Below are 19,052 nucleotides of genomic sequence, written 5' to 3'. Positions count from 1 at the left end.
GGGATATAACAACAGATAGGAGGAATAAAGGAAAAATTTACATGATTTGAATTTTTAAAAGTAACTCACTGGTAAAGGGATATATGGAGCTGAACACTAATTTACGGACTGGACCCCAAATAGGTCAACTTAAAACTGAAAAAAATTAAAGATGCTCATGCTATTCCACAAAGTTCAAAGGTCAAGCTTTTTTTTAAAAAAAAAACTTGCCTAGCTAATTTGGATTGACGTGCAAAACATGATTTAAATTTTGTCTTTGGCAGGACCTTAAAGGTAGGTGGAGGTAGGTATATAAAATAGTAAATGAAAGTTAATTTGAATTTTTATTTAAAAGTATTTGTTGTGAATTTACGCGGAGATCGATTTAAACTTTTTTTAAAATAAACTCACTTAGATACCAGTGATTATACAACCTATTATATTCAAATTTGAGTAGGACACTCTGAATCATAATTTCTTGTTATATTATATTATCCCATACGAAGAGGGTTTTTATATTGTAATATGCAACATATTAAACGTGCACCCTCGATCAATACGTTAGAATTGCCTAAATTATTTTGACAACAAAATATGTCCATACATTTTTGCAGAATAGACAAAAGCGTGCTGAGCTAACCCAAAAGTGTGAAACAGGTACCAAAAGAAGAAGATCTTGACAAGTAGATCGGTGAGTAGAGCGTAGCGTAGGACCGTAACCCAGAAGTGAGCACATAGTGTGGTATAGATGATACAACAATAGCCACACTCCAAAATAGCAAAAGAGCCCCAACCCCCATTATTATTGATTGAGAAATTGAGAAGAGAAGAATGCGTATTCGGTGAAAATATTCAGCAACAAAATGGAAGCTCTGCGTCTTTCAACTTCATTCTCAGGGATCAATCGTTCAACCTACAAAACTAGAAGGAGAATTACAGTCAACCGAAATGTCCTCCTCTCTTCATTGAAACCCAAACCTTCAATTTCAATTCGGAGCTCCACTCAATTCCGCGGTCGCATCCACTGCGCTGCTTGTAACTGTGGCCACACTCACCATCATCATCACCACCACCATGACCATGGCCATGATCATCACAATCATCATCACCACCATGGTCATGATGATGGTGATGGGAAGCTTACGAAATCTCAGGAGCTATTTCTCAAGTTCGCCAGAGCTATCAGGTGGACCCACTTGGCGAATATCTTGAGAGACCATTTAGAGCTTTGCTGTTGCTCTGCGGCTTTGTTTATTGCTGCCGCTGCTTGCCCTTACTTTCTTCCCCAGCCAGCTGTTCTGCCTCTCCAGCGTGTTTTCACTCTCATTGCCTTCCCTCTCGTTGGGGTATTTATGTCTTTTATCTTTCAACTAGCTGTATACTCACAAATGGTTTCAGTTATACTGTACAATTGACCTGTCTAATTGATTGAATAATTTCTTTGTGCAGTCTTAGCTTACAATACAAACTTTGGGATACTATTTTGGCTATAGAGATACGAGGAAATGATCTCCTATTCAAATGCTTTATTGAGTTTATTAATGGACCACTAAAGCAAGAAAAAGAATAAAAACAATGGTTTTCGAGTCTATAATGAGATTAATTAAGCGGTAGAATTATGATTTAGGTCGTAAAATCTATTAGAGTGATTAGCCAGCTCAATCCATTTTCCCGTATGATGGTCTTCACCCTAGGACCGACTCTGTTCAGCCTGCAACCTCTCAAATAATAGGGAATAAACGAGTCACAAATTGTAGACTATGGACTTAGCCCTTGCCAATTATTACTGAATAGAAGGTGTGTAAGTACACTGCATTTTGGAACAATTGAAGTTAGGATCTCTAAGTCCTCAGAATATTGCAGTTTAGGCAAAGCGTAATCGACGGTGGTGTATGATGATGTGGATATCAATTTGTGTAAATCCATATGTAAAGAAGTACGATTACTGCTTGTTGTCTCATGATGAAACATTTTAATTCCTTCAGAAAGTCCCATATTTATAATTTCACTTTATTGTCAGGTCTCAGCATCACTTGATGCATTAATGGACATTACTGGTGGCAAAATAAATATTCATGTACTGATGGCTCTTGCAGCCTTTGCATCAGTTTTTATGGGGAACATATTGGAAGGTGGCTTGCTTCTTGCAATGTTTAATTTAGCTCATATAGGTAAGTAAAACAATTTGAAAATGTCCTCTGGAGGACTTGAACTTTTTTATCTAAGACATATTTGTCAGTGCAGCTGAAGAGTACTTCACTAGTCGCTCCAAGGGTGACGTAAAGGAATTAAAAGAAAACCATCCAGAATTTGCTCTTGTGCTGCATGTTGACAATCAAACTTTGCCTAGTTTTGCTGACTTGACATACAGTGAAGTTCCAGTGAGTGACCTGGAAGTTGGCTCATTTATATTGGTTAAAGCTGGTGAGGTCTGTATCCACAATTCTTTGGGTTTAGTTGCATTAAAAACTCTTTTACTTAATTATCTATTTCTTTCGGGTTAATGTGATATTTCGCATCAGATGTTCTGTTCTCTGCACGTATTCCTGCTAAATCTTAGATCATAGGTTGTTTGTATAGCTTGCATCTTCTAGTTTAGCTGAGAAGTAAGAGACTAAATAGCAGCTAGTGTCTTTTGTTGAGATTCCAAGATCTCTGTACGTGTGTGGTCTCATGACCTTTGCGATTTGCAAGAGAAGATATACCAATAATTAAACCGTGAAAGCTAATACAAAATTGACTTTATATTTAAATCTTATTATAATAACATCAATATATTAAGAATTATTTGGCAGCTTGAATTAGAAGAATCTAAGATTAACACCTGTAGGACTCAGAGATTGCAACATCTAGATTGTCGTAATATCATACTTGGAGGAGATAATTAGCTACTATTGTTTTCTCATACGGACAGTTAGCTGGGAGTGGTAATGCCTTATACAGGTTTTGGCCTGTTAGTATATCTATACATCCAGTGTTCTTGGGTTCTTAATATATATGTGTGTGTGTAATCATACTTTCGACTTTGATTCATGGAGAAAATTATTTTTTTCCATGGCCAAATTTTGTCCTCAACTTGTATTGGGTTCCCTTAATTCAGTATCTTGTACATTTTGTGCTTCAACTTTCTAATATGGTGAGCTTCTATGCCTGTTTAACTCTTCACGTTGCTTTGATCAGTCAGTACCAGTGGACTGTGAAGTTTCCCGAGGTAGAACAACAATTACTATTGAGCATTTGACAGGAGAAGTCAAACCTTTAGAAAAGAAAGAGGGGGACAGTATTCCTGGAGGTGCACGCAACCTGGACGGTATGCTGATAGTGAAGGTATGCCCTTCAATAGTCCATGATTCTGATTGAACTCAATTGATTTAAATTGAAAAAGGTGAAGAAATTTGTGCGGTTGTAGCCATGATGGCATTAAAAGAGAAGACGTATATTCCTTCTTTTTTGCTTTTCTTAGTGACGAGACAGATATTTGTCTCTCTTAAATTTGTCAGAAAAATTTACAGATAGTTTCCTGGTTTTTAAGAATTTTCCTTGTGTTTATTCCTTGACTCAATTGTGGAATAACCTTTTAGTGTCAACTCCTTATTTTACATTTACATTCTCCTGCATAGTCTATGCATAATCATGTATTAACTGTCAGAATGATTTGTCAAAATAGACCAGTGCTTGTGATATAGAAGCTAGTTTGCTTTATTATTTGATTGCTGAGTTGCTGATGCTCATTTTGGTAGAAAATTTTGGCTGCACATCAGTCACGATAGCAGCTTGACTTGTAATAGCTTATGCAATCACGGAACATTACTAAAAACAGGCGTTGCGCGGTGTTTGATTAAGTGGGAGGGAACATAATAGTGTTGGAACGATTATTGTAAGATAATGTAAGAGAGGTAGTCCCATGGTTCTACTTCTAATAATTGATTTTGCAATATTTAGGGCTAATTTTAGTGTGGGAGTATTTAGGTTAAAAGTGATGTTTGCTATCTTTGATTGTGGGAGCATTTTTTTTTTTGGTAATTAAATCATTGTATTAACCACCAAGGTAAATATTTACAAATCAGTAGGTCATCTCGACCTAACTTCCTAACTGGAAAGAAACCAAACTGACTCTATATCAGACTACCTTCTAATATCTTCTATATGATTTCTATCTGACTACCTACTCTTTTTTCTTTGCTAGTAAGACACAAGTATATCCCTCAGCTCTAATGTTGCACATGCATACTACTCTCCTTGCAAGAACATCCCATGCTGTTGCTTTTTTCTCAAATATTCTTGCATTTCTTTTAATCCACAATGTGTATGTGTATTCTGCAAATACCATTTTGAGGATTCTGGCCATTTGAGATCTCCCTTATGTTTTCTTTATTATCCAATTTTGCCATTCTGGCCATGAAGATATGATTGGTTGAACTTGTAACCATTTCATGAGCCTGCACCACATGTTTCTACCATATGAGCATTCTGAACATATGCTCCCTTGTTTCCAGTGCTTGATTGCAAAAACAACATGTTTCATCCACTTGCACTTTCCATTTCTTCAACCTGTCAGCAGTAAGTAGCCTTCCATGCATTAGCAACCACATTGTGAAGATTGCTTTTGGTCGAGCTTGATTCTGGTACATTAGGCCTTTCCATGTAATCTTTGGCAACTCACGTAACAGCTTCAAGTAGACTTGCTTAATCACTGACTTTTGATTAACTTGATTGCTGCTGATACTTTCCATATTACCTCTTGCTCCAAATATTTTCCTTATCATCCAAAAAGCCTGTTTTGGTGCTTCCATATTGGCAAAGGATTGGTCCTTAATATAATAACTATGGATCCATTTGATCCACAGTTTGTCCTTCTTGTTTGCCAACTCCCAGCTTGCTTTTGTGATTGCTGCCTTGTTCCATATTGCTAAATTGATCTAGTTGAGCCCCCTTGTAGCTCTAGGTGCACACACTTTTTCCCATGACACCAAAGCCTTTTTAGTAATTACATTCTCCCCTGACCACACATAGCTTCTGCAATAAGCTTCTATTGTTTTAACAACTTTAGCTGGGATGATGAATATCTGAGCCCAATAAGCTTGAATACCAAAAATTACATGTTGTACCAACTGAATTCTGCCTGCATAAGATAGTTTCTTTGCTGTCCAAGATGATATTCTAGCCACTATTTTTTCAATAAGTGGCTGCCATTGCATAACTGAAATCTTATTTGTGTCAAGTGGTATGCCTAGGTATTTGAAAGGCAATGAACCTTGGCTATAACCAAGCTTGTGTTGTATCTCTGTTTGTACCTCCAAGCTAACTCCTCCATAGTAAATAGAGCTTTTAGCCAGATTAGCTTTAAGCCCAGATGCTGCTGAAAAGATCTGGAACCTGTCATGTATCAATGCTACTGATATAGCATCTCCTCTTGCAAAAAGAAAGAGATCATCCGCAAAACTCAAGTGAGTTATATCTAACCTTGAACACATAGGATGAAAGTGAAATGTTTTTTCCAATTTCAAATTCTTCAAGTTTCTGCTTAGGTACTCCATTGCTATAGCAAACAAAAAGGGGGATATTGGGTCCCCTTGTCTCAATCCTCTAGCTACATCAAAAGGTCTAGTTGTCTCTCCATTAATGAGTACAGTGTAGTTTACTGTTGTAACACATTCCATAATCCACCTAATGAATTTAGTGGGGAAGCCCTGTTCTTCAAGCATTTGGTGTAAATATCTCCAATCCACTGTGTCATAGGCCTTTTGAATATCCACTTTGATGAGACATCTTGGTGAAATGTTATTCCTTGAATAAGCCTTGACCAATTCATGAGCAAGTAAAACATTGTCTGCCACCTTTCTACCTGGAATGAATCCTGCCTGTGTATCTGATATAATAGAAGCAATTACTTTCTGAATTCTGTTGGCTAGAACCTTGGCAATGAGCTTATATAAAACAGTACAACAGGCTATTGGCCTATATTCTTTGATGCTTGAGGAGTTAGGAACTTTAGGGAGAATTGTAATAGCTGTACAATTGACTGCTCTGTATAACTTCCCTGTATGAAAGAATCCCTTTACTGCTTGGCATATTTCTGAGCTTATGATAGACCAACCTTTCTTGAAGAACAAAGCATTATATCCATCTACCCCTGGTGCTTTATCATCTCCAATAGCACACAATCATTCATATATTTCTTGATCAGTAACCTCAGCACATAAATTGATCTGCTGCATATGATTGAGCACTGGTCCATTCTTCATTACCTGTTTATGTACTGCAGGTAATTGACTTACAGCTGTTCCCATCAAGGATTTGTAAAAATTAATGATCTCTGCTTGTATCTGTTGCTGATCAGTTATTTTGTCTCCAAAGCCATTACTAACTCNTCCATTTTGCCCGAGCTTTTTGTTGGAGAATGATTTCTTCTATTAATGACCATTTTTCCAGCTTCTCTAAGGTTTGTTTTTCCTCAGTAGCCAGATCATCTGAATAACAAGTTGACATTTGAGCTTGAATCCCCTATAGTAAGCCTCTTGTTATTTCCAGTTCTTCTTTTCGATACCCTTGAATTCTGAGTTATAAGCTGCTCAGTAAGCCTTAAACTTCAGTTCTGCCAAACATTCTTCGTAGGATCAGAATTATAGTAGTCTTTCCATGTCTCATCTACCAGTGTAATGAATTTTGGATGGTCAGCCCATACATTAAGGAATCTAAACGGAATCTTGCCACCTGGTTCTAATCTCCTTATTGTTATAACCATTGGGGCATGATCTGATATGAATGGTAGCCTGTAATCAACTTCCATGTGCCCATAAGTCTGCATCCTTTCATCATTCCCTATGGCTCTATCAATCTTGCTATAGACTCTATCTACCCTTTGCTGTTTATTTGACCAAGTGTAGAAATCCCCCTTCCAAAGTAACTCATTCAAATTTAACATCTGCATACACTCTGAGAAGTCTTGTATTTCATTCTTTGTAACTGGCTTACCACAAATCCTGTCTTGTATTGTTAAGAGTGAGTTGAAGTCTCCCCATATGATCCATGGTATATTGCTCTGTGGTGATAAGTCCTTCAACTGTTGCCATAATGGTTTCCTTTTTTCATTGGTGTTGAATCCATAAACTACTGTCATGAAGCAGTTTATTAGATTATGTCTGCCAGCAACTCTACAATGTATTATTTGAGCAGGTTTTTCTAGGACTGTGATATCATAAGCTTGAGGGTCCCATAGTATCCAAATCCTCCCATTTAGTGCATAATCATAGTTGTAACTTGCCTGCCAACCTTGTGCCACTAGTTGAGTTATCTGCTCTGCCTTATCCTTCTTTACTCTAGTTTCCACTAAGCCCATTAACTTTATGTTATTCTCTTTTATATAGGTACACAACTCCTTTTTGTTTGTATCTCTTGTTGGTACCTCTTATATTCCACACCATCCAGGACATCATATATGTTGAATTTGGCCACCTGTGATAGGTGGTTTCAAGTTAGCTATCACAGCTAGACTTGCTTTTTGTTGTGGCCCTTACTCAGGAGAAAGAATTGCTTTAGCATAAGTCATTGGAACACCATTGATCTCCACTGCAATCTTCCCCTTTTCTGGTTGTCTTTGTGCACCTTCTTCTGTTTGCTGCTGATCATCTGTGCTTTCTACTAGCTTAGAAGCACACTCTACTTCCTTGCTTATTGTGTCCACCTGCTTTTGGCTTGCTTCAACAGTGGCTCCCACTGTTGGTTCTTTGGCTATCCATATTTGCTTCATTGGTGGAGGTCTCCTCTTTCTGGGCCGAGGGTCTTGTTTAACTCCTTCTTTTGGAATTTTTCCACAGTCATGTCTTGTTTAAGCATTTATCACAGAACTCTAGCTTCCAATCATATTCAACATCTTACTCAAATATCACCCCTGAGTCATCCATAACTGGTATTTTTCTTGGCAAAGGCTTGGTGACATTTACTTCAATGAGGATTCTAGCAAAGGATATTCTTGTTTGTTTGGCCGTGCAGATGTCATCTGCAAACATTGGAATTCCAATGGTACTTGCTATTCTACTCAATGAGTTACCACTCCAGCAATTCATGGGCAGCTTGGGAAACCTTACCCATAGAGGTATATCTGTCATGAATTCTGCTGTAAAGTCAAACTGTGGAGACCATTGCTTCATTATCAGTAGCCTATTGTGTATATGGCCCAGCACACATAATTTCTTTCATATCATACATACTATGAAACCTGACTATATAATAACCTTCATCATGGTAATATAGGTCTAGCATAGCTACAGTATTCCACATCTGATTTATGTACCTTTTCATGTAGTTATATCAAGGTTTTTCACCAAAAACATATACTATTAGGGCACACTTCCATTTCAAGTTTTCCTGCTCAATTTCTGCTTTCTCAAGCTTAGCCACTAGGTTCCCTTCTATGATTTCCGGAGTTATATAGCTCAGAGTCATACCATTAGCAGCAGATCTGTTACCTGTGAGTATTCCAGCCCAAGTAGACTCCTTAGGCACCACTATAGCTGGGTTTTGTTCCTTGTTCATCATGGGACAGTAGCAGCAGCTATTGCAGGAGGGGGTACTCGAATTACATTTTCCTGTTCCTTGTTCTTCAATGGAACAGTAACTTCACGAACAGAGGGGGTTGAAGTTTCCCCTTAAGTTGACTTGCATAGGGATTTGGCTTGAATTTGTTCTCTTTGGTTGCTGACTAGCCGATCCTAAAGTTTCTCCATGGTAGATTTGTGCGAGATTGCCCGATCCAGCTTGCATCTTTGAAGCTCCAGAAATGGACTCCATAACCTTTGCTGACCTCCTTTTTAGGGGATTTAGCTTTGGAATTTTATCATCTATTCTGATTTGTTGTTTCCCGGGACGTCCGCGAGCCTTCTTTCCAGCCATAACTTGGTCGGCGCACGTTAGCTTAACATACACCGAGAGGATTTGGAGAAGAAGACTCACAAAAAATAATTTATTGTGGGAGCATTCAGATTAAATATTGTGTTTCTATCTTGCTTCAGATAGATGCCATAATGAAGGTGGTGACATGTGGTAGATGAATTTGTATTCCAAATATCTATTTCTTTCCATCTGTCCTGGGAGAGATTTGAGTACAAGTGATGAAGTAGGCGAAAATTGCTGCAATAGGACACTCTGATGCATTATGATATTTAATGTTGAATGTAACGTGGAATTTGTATCTCACAAGAAAAAAATTGCATATGAGATGCATTATAATGGTTCCCATATTTGTAAAGAATTGATTGTTAGATTATTAAAGTCCAAAAACTAGTATATATAGGCCGTAGAGGAAGAATTCTCTCTCATAACTTTTCTTTTCTGTATGCTGTTTGTTTTATTCTGTTGCATATAATAAGTTCATAAATAGGTTTACTGCCAATAATAAAGTAAATAAATATGTTCTGCTGCCATACTCTCTGCCATGCGGAGGCCTCGTCTGACTTGTATTTACTGTAATGATTGATTTAGCAGGTAAGAGACATGCTTTAGTTAGGTGTTTCATTTTACCTCAAAATCTTTTTTCTTTTCTTGCAATTGCATTACTTGTCTCTCTTTTTTGATGATTCTGCTCTGGATCTTGTTAGTCATGTTTCTAATTTAGATCGTTAATGTGTGTAACCACTGTTGCCCCTTCTCTTAGTATCTGCGCGCATTGCCAATTTAACTCTTGGGATGTGAAGAGTGAGATGGAATCGCATAATGGATAAATGACTTTTAAAATTGATTATCCTTTAAGCCCCCATGGTTATGGTCTAGTAATCCAGAACTTGTATCATTTGATGATGCCATGTGAATCGCTAGAAACATGTGAAGTGTATGCAATAACGAAAGTTTCGTAAGGGCAGTGATAAGAGCGCAGCGAGTTATGTGTTGGTTAGGCGCACATCAAGAGTTCGAACCCTGCCACAGTCAAAAGCCTGGAATTAAAGTGGAGAAGAGTAGAGGAGCATGCTCATTATCCACCGAATTTCGAATCACGCGCTACTCAGTTATTGAAAAAAAAAAATTCATTATCCAGTAAGAGACTTCCTTGATTGTCTACAATATTATAGATTCTAGAACTCCCAGATTTGCAAATCCAAAGGGATGTCATTCTAGAGTCGTTAGATCAGCCAGCGACCATTGTTTAAAACCATAAAAAGTTTTAGTCCCAAAAGTTAATAAAGCTTAGCCAAGGCCCAAGAAGTGACTTTAAATTGGTACAATGAAGTAGGTACCTGAAAGTTAAAATCCTATTTAGTAAACAATGTTAAACATGGTTAATTGAGGAGCTTTGAACTAAAGCAGTGTTATTTAAGAACCATTCAATTTAATTTGTCTAATTCAGTCTTTTGTTAACTTTGATTTTCTCTATAGGCGAAGAAGACGTGGAAAGATTCCATGCTCAGCAGAATTGTGCAGCTGACAGAAGAAGCTCAGTTAAGTAAACCAAAACTTCAAAGATGGCTTGACAAATTTGGCGAGCAGTACAGTAAAGCAGTTGTGTTATTATCTCTAGCAGTTGCTTTTCTTGGTCCATTCCTTTTCAAGTGGCCTTTCATTAGCACCGCAGGTACTTTTAGATTCTTAATTGAGCAGATACTTTTTTATTTGTGTTTACTTGTTGCTGTCCACATCAGTCTTTCTTGCATTACTTCACAGACCTTCCTATCAGGAATAAGGGAATTTAAATACATATGTTTTTGAGGTGTTAAAATGGGTTAAAACAACTGTTATTGAACTTTGTGTGCACGCATGGGCTTGAGTCTCTGTGGAGACATCTGTAATTGTGTACCCACTATCAAGAGTAAGACTTTTTCATGATTTTTAATGCAAGTGAAAAGAAGGAATGTCCATATGGATGTGTCTATTTCATCAAATATTCTCTCTTCCATTTGGTTATCTGGTGTTTTTTCCCTTCTTTTTCTGCAGCTTGCAGAGGATCAGTTTACCGAGCATTGGGCCTCATGGTGGCTGCCTCACCTTGTGCGTTAGCTGTGGCACCATTGGCTTATGCAACTGCCATCAGTGCCTGTGCAAAAAGGGTAGGCAGCTTTTCAAATTGGCAGACAATCTACTTATTGAACTTGTGTCAAATCCTTTTCGCCTGCTTCTTTTTAAAATATTTTCCTAATTCTAGAGCTTGTATAATACCTCATCATAGTCTTTATGTTTGAACAGTTTAGTCATCCTATTTTCATTATTATAAATGTTACTGTCAGGTCTGAGCAGAACGTTTTTAAAAAAAAAAAAAATATATATATATATATATATATATATATATATATTGTTCTAATTCTTGTCATTTGTATGACAAAAGCTATTTTGCCTCTCCTTTTCCATTCAAAAAATTTCTGGTAATTTGTATAATATTAATACCTAATCATTGTCTTACAGTACGTATGTCCCATACTTGTCTTATTTTTATTTTTGTAAATGTTTTTTCCAGGATCTGAGCAGAATGATATTATCATATGTTGTTTCAGGCTCGGCCTTTTCTGTTCACAGGTTCTGATGTGGTGAATTTTGTTTCTAGGGTATATTGCTTAAAGGTGGACAAGTGCTTGATGCCTTGGCTTCATGTCATAGTATTGCATTTGACAAAACTGGTACACTGACAACTGGGGAGTTCATGTGCAAAGCAATTGAACCGATACATGGACATGGAAAAAAAATTGCTTCTTGTTGTGTCCCCAGCTGTGAGAAAGAAGCACTTGCTGTTGCAGCTGCAATGGAGAGGGGTACAACTCACCCGATTGGAAGGTTGTGTGAATCGATATATCTCGATATATGTATTTAATCTGTTTATTTATTTGATATGTCTCTATATATGAATTTTGAATGCTTATCCCATTAGATTATACACTATCACCTTTAAGTGAGTTTAGCTCAGAAGTCGGTATTAGTACCTGAGATCACTTAATGCTAATCTTCTCTGCTTACTCCATTCGTGCAGAGCTGTTGTAGATCACAGCACAGGCAAAGACCTTCCTTCAGTTTCAGTTGAAAGTTTTGAGAATTTACCTGGTAGAGGCATATTTGCAACAATATCAAGCTTTGAGGTAATTTTTTTCCTATCTGCTCACTATTAATTCTATTTTTCTCTGTTCAATATATTTACCCTTCCAATTAAGCTTAAATTGTCTTCATATGTAATGTTGCCTGATCAAAAATCTTCACCAATGTGATGTGCCATATTACAAGTTACATTTTATTTTGTAGACTACTTACTGAGTCTAGTTTTGAAGCTGATATCCTGATTTAACCTGGTCCTTGGTACTGTACATTTGAAGTGGTTTTAAATCAGGTGCACCATCTAGACTGCACGCACCATCTAGACTGCTGGTGCTGGACTCAGTTCTATCTTTCATACAAGTGTGGGACATCTACTCCGTAAAGGGTTAGGACTTAGGACACACGGTAATAAGGCTTTGGAGGGCAAAATTTTAGGTCTTAAAGTAGTGGAATTTCTCTGTTTTTTAGCTGAATCTTGCATATATTGCAGATTCATGTCTACCTGTAGCAGCGCCTCTTTGGTTGTTTGGGGGCAATGAGAACCAAACATGTTGAAATATCAGTGCAGTAATTGTACTATAATATCTGACATGGGAAAGGACATTTGGACATTAAACCTAAGACTAGATATATAGCACACCGCGAAAAGCTGCATGTACTGAGGACCACCTAAATCTGCTGGGTAAGCAATTCTGCATCCAAGAATGTTTGGCCTCACCTGTCTGAGTTGGAGTTTACTTGAGATTCGGGGGCTTTTCTTTGCTTGGCCAAAATATTCCAAAAGTTTTTTGCTGAATTGAAGTCTATTAGCACAGGATAGATAAAAAACATAGGCTGGGTTTAGACTATGGTCAAAGTTTGCTCATCAAAAAACACCGTTATAAGATTGTTTGGAAGTTGCAAAATCAAATAGTATGAGCTGGGGCTGCTTGTGCAAAAGGGCTAAGGAGGAGCGGATCACTGTAATTTTGCAACAGAGTTATGGGCCCTAATTAATTCCATGTTTAATATCTCATGGATGACCTAATAAGCTGGTGAAGTTTTAACATGTTTGAGGACAGGAATATCCCTCCCCTTTCTATTTATTAGTTATGGTGAGAAACAAATAGTAGATTATTTTAGGCTATAGAAAATACTATGTGGAAAGCAAAAAGCTCTCTTTCTAAACTTAAATTTGCTGCTACTTAATTCTACAACGGGAGAGTTAAGTAATTATTCATTATATCTGTCTTATAGCCAGGACTTGGAGGTGGTAAACCGTGGGAAGCTTTTCTTGGTTCTGTGGAATACATCACCTCACTTTTCCACTCTGAAGATGAATCTAGAAGAGTTAAGGAGGCAGTAAGCACGTCGTCTTATGGAGGTGATTTTGTCCACGCTGCTCTCTCTGTTAATAATCAAAAGGTCAGTTGCTTCTAATGAGTATTAAAACTTTAGAAATCCACATTTGCTCTTCCTTTTTTAATGATGGTGGTGTCCGGGCAGCATGCGTGCACCTCGAATATTCCACAAGGTACCTGCTACCTTACACCAACACAGGTATCGGGTAATTCTGTCCATCAAGGTTTAGATAGATGGGAACAAAACACCTAGTGTTTTTTTTGCCTTCGCTGGGATTGGACAATGAAGGAGGCGGAGAACCATGAGGTCTCCGCCCAACAAATATTCACATTTTCTCTTACTACCAAGGGTTTCTATATTTTATTTTTTATGTCTTTTAATTGGATTGCAATAGACTACTTGTATTCCATAATGTTACAGGATGATTTGGTGTTACCATTCACTTGTGACTTGTGAGAATCAAATTGGTCCTTTGTGTATTGATTTACAAGGGCAGTTTGGTTGGCACATGGTATTTGGTGGGTTGTGATTCTGTAGCTTATAGTTTTGAGTTTTAGATTAGTTTGTCTCATGTTTAATATAGGTCGAACAAATGTTTGGACTAAATTTTTGTGGAAAAATGTCTTTGGTCTAGATATATCTAGGAAGTAATTCATAACGTGTTAAAACCAAATAGTTCTACAGAAGAGACTAAAAAGAAGCCATGAAATACATCAAAATAAACTAAGGCATAGAAATGACCAAAAATAAATATAGCAACAAATAAAGCAGTATTAAACCATACACCGGCATGAGGGTTGGGGTACAGAATTCGGAGATAGATATGCAAAGGGGAAAAAAATGCCAATTTTTCCCAAATGGCAACAGATAACTTTTCTCATATCACCTATATGGATAATCTTGTTCTTAATCTCAAGATTAGTTTCTAGTAATCCAGATCCAAGATTTTTGAAAGTACTCAAAGGCAGGAATATATTCAATCTACCTCAGTCCCTCCCCTGCAAAATCCACCACACAAAGTCATGAACAAAGTGGCATCTCAGAAATTGTGACTGTATCCTTGTCCTTCAATCCTACCCCAAAAGCATGATTCTGGGATTCCTATTTTCCTGGGAAGCATTAGCAATGTGGTTTATAACACTGATCTAGCCCCTGATCCTCATCCAAAACCAGCTAATGGTTACAGTCGACAATCCAGGAGAACCTTATTCCTCTTTTTATGACTTTTTGAGCAACAAAATGTTGCAGTTCTCACTTCTCTTCACAGTTTTTCAATCTTCAACACTGTAGACTTCAAGAGTATCACTTAATTCAACTTTTTGGCATTAAAATTAGCAATGTTTGATTTAATAGCAATGTCAATTAACACAAATTAGAAAATGAACATTGGACCAATCTCCCATGTGGGTCTCGCTTGTTATTTAACTTGGTGAATTTCTCAGTTTTCTTATACCTGTAAAACCGGAAATCGTTTCGAGTAGAATCACAAAATGGAAGAGAGGCTGAAAAGATATGTAAAGGTGGTCTGGTGTTTGAGCCAGAAGCTCACCTATTTATTTTTAAACATCAAGATTTCAAAGCCTCTAAATAATGGAGAAACATTTCCTTATAATTGAGTATTGTTGGTTACCAAGACCTTTCAAATCAAATGTCAGCTTACTGGATTTTGCTAGGCAAAGCCAGACCAGATATATAGACTTTAGTGATATCTTAAGAGTTATGATGTACAAATATTTAATGCTCATCTCTTTTTAGAATTCCCCTCAAGCTTCTTCCTCAATGCCCATTCCGCAGACCATTTTGTGATTCTGTCTTGGACCAGGTAACTCTTTTTCACTTTGAAGATAAGCCTCGACCTGGAGTTCTAGACGTTGTACAGACACTGCAGAATCAAGCTAAACTTCGTGTTTTAATGTTAACCGGTGACCATGAGGCAAGTGCACATAGAGTTGCTAAAGCTGTGGGTATCAAAGAAGTTAACTGCAGCCTAAAGCCGGAGGATAAACTTTATCATGTTACAAGCATTTCAAGGGATACAGGTGAGTCACAAAAGCTGCAATGAGCGGTCATGTTTTTAGACCCATTTTAGATTTCCAAATTCTAAAAAAAATTATTTGTGGTTTTGCACATTTGCTCACTTAACTAGCTCGTGTTCATAGTTAACTCGCATCTTAATACACAAGCCAAATGACAACTTATCAAGAACAATGAAAATTACTCATGCTAAGTCACCAGATTAAATTACGCCCTCCGGTCCACAATAAGTGACCATTTTATCTTTGGCACACCCATTAAGGAAATACTAACTCCTAGAGAAAAAAAGATGTGTTCACTAAATTAACCTTAATTAATTGTTACCTTAACACATTGGAATATACTCCCTCCGGTCCAAAATAAGTGATTTTTTAGCTGTTTTCACACAGATTAAGAAATCCACCTTTTAGCATTAATTAGCAATGAAATTGATCATATTAACCTTTGCTATCTCTTCACTTAAATATTCCTAACACATACTCCAACACTATTTACTTCAAGGGCAATGTAGGAAAAAAATAATTAATTCATTCTTGAAATCTGAAAAAATCACTTATTTTGGACCACAAAAAAAATGTCAAAAAATCACTTATTTTGGACCCCGGGGAGTATAAATAAGGGCAAGTTTTGAAAAAATAAAATTAATTCATTCTTGATTATGTAAATGGACACTTATTTTTTACCAAAATAAAAAGGTAAAACAGTTACTTATTGTGGACCGGAGGGAGTAATAAATAGCTGGGGCAGCTCTGGTTAAATGCTTCTTTAGGATTTAATAAATGTTCTGTGAACCAGGTAGTACCTGTGTAACTAGTGGTTCTATGGAAAGAGGTGTCATTTGCCTCTTTTTAAGCCTTACAGCTTACCCTAAACTTCTCAACCAACATGGGTCTAAAGTTTCCTTAAACCTTAATTAATTGGACAATCTGAATGGGTAGCTTTTATGTTTCTCTTTCCTATCAATATATCTAACATTAACTACTATAGACTAAATAGACGTTGCCCTTATTCGGACATTGATCATTATACCATGTGGACCAATTCACAGTATTCCTAGACCAAACTTCAGAACAATTTTTCAAATTTTGTGCTTAGATGTATTCCACAACCCCTTTAGGCCTGATGTTGATGCAGTGTGTTTGCTCCTTTTTTTGGCTCTCATGTCATGTAATGACACTGTAGTGTGTTGATAACAATATCACTTCTTAACTATTTCTTCATTATTTTGTCCTCTTTCTTCCCCAAAACTTAACCCGACAAGTTTCCCTGGTAAATTTATCCGATATGTTTTTTCACAACACACACATTTAATTGCAGATCTTGATGAGCCTTGTATAGCATAATTCCAAGCTATATCATTTCGTTTATTACTATCCGATGACGCCATTTCAATGCTGTTTTATAGAAAAAAAATTATCAAGTCAATATGCAATTAATTCTACTCTATAAGACTATAAGTCTATAATTGAAAAAACAGAGCAAACAAAATAGAGCCTAAAAAGAAAGAGCTACTGCCTCTGCTCTGCCTCTGCTGCTGGTCGAAAAACAGAGCCCAAAAAAGAAAATAAGAGAAGAAGAAAGAGGAAGGGAAGAAAGAAAGAAAGAGCTACTGCCTCCACTCTGCCTTTGCTGCTGGTCGAAAAACAGAGCCAAAAAAAAAAAAAAAAAAAAAGACTAAGAAGAAGAAAAAGGAAGAAAGAAAGAAGAAAGAGCTGTTCACTGAAGAAAGAAGAAGACAACAACGGTGCAAGTCGAACTGAAGAAAAAAAGAAAAAGATAGCTAAACTAGAAGAAGAAGAAAGGAGAAGCAGAAGAAAAGAAAAGAAAGTAACATACCTGGGTTACCGTGCTGATGGCTGATGATGGAAGAAGAAGAAAATGAAGCCCTAATTTTTCTGTTGCTGAGAAACGGTCGCTGAAGGAGAAGTGAAACCCAAGCCCTAAATTTGTATTTTAATCTCTGTTGCTGCCTTTTCTTCCTTTTTTTTCAAATAGCGTCGCTTCACCGCCTCTCGCCTCGCAGCGCCTCTCGCTACACAGGCAAAGGCGTGCGCCTTTTCTGAATCGCAACGCAACAGAGCAAAAAAGCGCTACTGCCTTGCGTCGCATCGCCACACTTTATTAGCGACGTAGCGCTCGCTATTTACAACACCGCTTAGAATAGAGGACCTTATAGGTGAAACTGGATGGGATAAAACATACACCCGAAGTTATTTTGCTGTTCATGGTAACAAGGAAATCTTAATCATTCTCATTTCTCTCAACTTTAAGGGTCCCGGGAATGTGTATGTATGGGGTGCAAACTTGGATACATGCTAATCAACTGTAACTTTTCACGATAATTCATGTTTCCTTACTGTGCTAATTGTTACCTGACTAATTACTATACTTCTGAGCAGGTGGCCTTATAATGGTAGGTGATGGCATCAATGATGCCCCAGCACTTGCTGCAGCTACTGTTGGTATTGTGCTGGCTGAACGAGCTAGTGCGGCTGCCATAGCTGTTGCTGATATACTGTTGTTACAAGACAATATTTCCGGTGTCCCATTTTGTGTTGCGAAATCTCGTCAAACAACATCCTTGGTATTTCCTTTTCCTTTGTAATCAAGACGTCTTTCTATATGCTGCTGATGCTCACCCCTATACATGCAGATCAAGCAAAATGTGGCACTTGCTTTGTCTAGCATTCTTTTGGCCTCTCTTACATCAGTATTGGGAGTCCTCCCACTGTGGTTGACGGTATAACTCTATTCCAGATATTTCTCACCTTAAGTTTATCCATCTTGTTTCAATCAATCTGTATATCTGTCCAGCTTGCTGCTGTTAGTCTTTGTGCAGCTATTAGGTCCAACAATTATAACCTAGTAGGAAACACAAGTTAACCTTTGTGAAATTTTCTTATTTCTAAGTTGTCCAATTCCTGTGATTCTTGGAAGATAGATAGATTTACATTCTGCCGGGGAGTTGCAACTACGGAAAATGAGAAACTGCATTTTTGCCCTAGCTTGGTCGCTATCTTAGTAAATTCGTTTGAGCTGGTGTGTCAACATGCAGGTCCTCTTGCATGAAGGTGGCACGCTTCTTGTTTGCCTCAATTCTGTTCGTGCTCTAAATCCTCCAACATGGTCATGGAGGGAGGATGTTTCACAAATGATTGACAAATTGCATTCTCTAATTATGTTCTTGAGGCATGGCACCCTACCTAGCACCATTCAAGCAGCCCATTTGTGAGTATTGACCTCCTGCACTGTAGCTGTTCACATGCCAATTGAGATGGAGTGACGAAAACTTTAAACTTTGTTGTCAGAAAGTGAAGAATACTGCACTGTACATGTTGAACCTCATCAACTAGATTGTCAGGTGTACACTTGAGGCTAAATCAGCCCTATGTATATTCTTTTCCATGTTTCTGGACTTTCCATGATATTAGGCGGTATTGAAATGTTACTGTAAAGATGTAAGCGGCAAAGCATCTAATTTTTAATGCAGGACGTTAGGGAACCATTAATCATCAAGTTAGTTGTCTTGTACCACATTTGTACGAGTCTCCTGTTGGAAAATGGATTTCTGGTCTTATCTTTACCTTAATGGCTTGGTCAAACGTGCTAACGTTCAATTTCAGTTATGATGATGCGCTCGAACAGTTTTTCATGTGTTTACACACGGCACTAAAGATGGAAAAAAGATCAAT

General features: G+C 37.4%; 1 protein-coding gene across 1 annotated transcript; it reads left to right on the top strand.

Moving 5' to 3' along the window:
* The first annotated feature begins 552 nt into the window (after positions 1-552).
* On the top strand, positions 553-18,943 carry LOC109209629 (probable cadmium/zinc-transporting ATPase HMA1, chloroplastic). The gene is made up of 13 exons (XM_019372936.1): positions 553-1,325; positions 2,000-2,150; positions 2,224-2,408; positions 3,160-3,306; positions 10,348-10,543; positions 10,903-11,015; positions 11,507-11,733; positions 11,927-12,032; positions 13,222-13,389; positions 15,149-15,365; positions 17,760-17,944; positions 18,014-18,100; positions 18,416-18,943. The coding sequence occupies exons 1-13, from the start codon at positions 843-845 to the stop codon at positions 18,590-18,592; spliced, it is 2,442 nt and encodes an 813-aa protein (XP_019228481.1). The 5' UTR covers positions 553-842; the 3' UTR covers positions 18,593-18,943.
* The last annotated feature ends 109 nt before the right edge of the window (positions 18,944-19,052 follow it).

Source organism: Nicotiana attenuata, unplaced genomic scaffold (genome assembly GCF_001879085.1).
Source record: "Nicotiana attenuata strain UT unplaced genomic scaffold, NIATTr2, whole genome shotgun sequence".
Lineage (NCBI taxonomy): Eukaryota > Viridiplantae > Streptophyta > Magnoliopsida > Solanales > Solanaceae > Nicotiana > Nicotiana attenuata.
This window is presented reverse-complemented; position numbering and strand designations above follow the sequence as displayed.

What these genes read in the sequence shown, in the direction of transcription:
- LOC109209629 (XM_019372936.1), top strand. Translation starts at nt 843, where the DNA reads ATGGAAGCTCTGCGTCTTTCAACTTCATTCTCAGGGATCAATCGTTCA. An exon ending in TTGCCTTCCCTCTCGTTGGG is followed by an intron (nt 1,326 to 1,999) that starts GTATTTATGTCT and finishes CTTTATTGTCAG; the next exon opens with GTCTCAGCATCACTTGATGC. An exon ending in CAACAATATCAAGCTTTGAG is followed by an intron (nt 12,033 to 13,221) that starts GTAATTTTTTTC and finishes TCTGTCTTATAG; the next exon opens with CCAGGACTTGGAGGTGGTAA.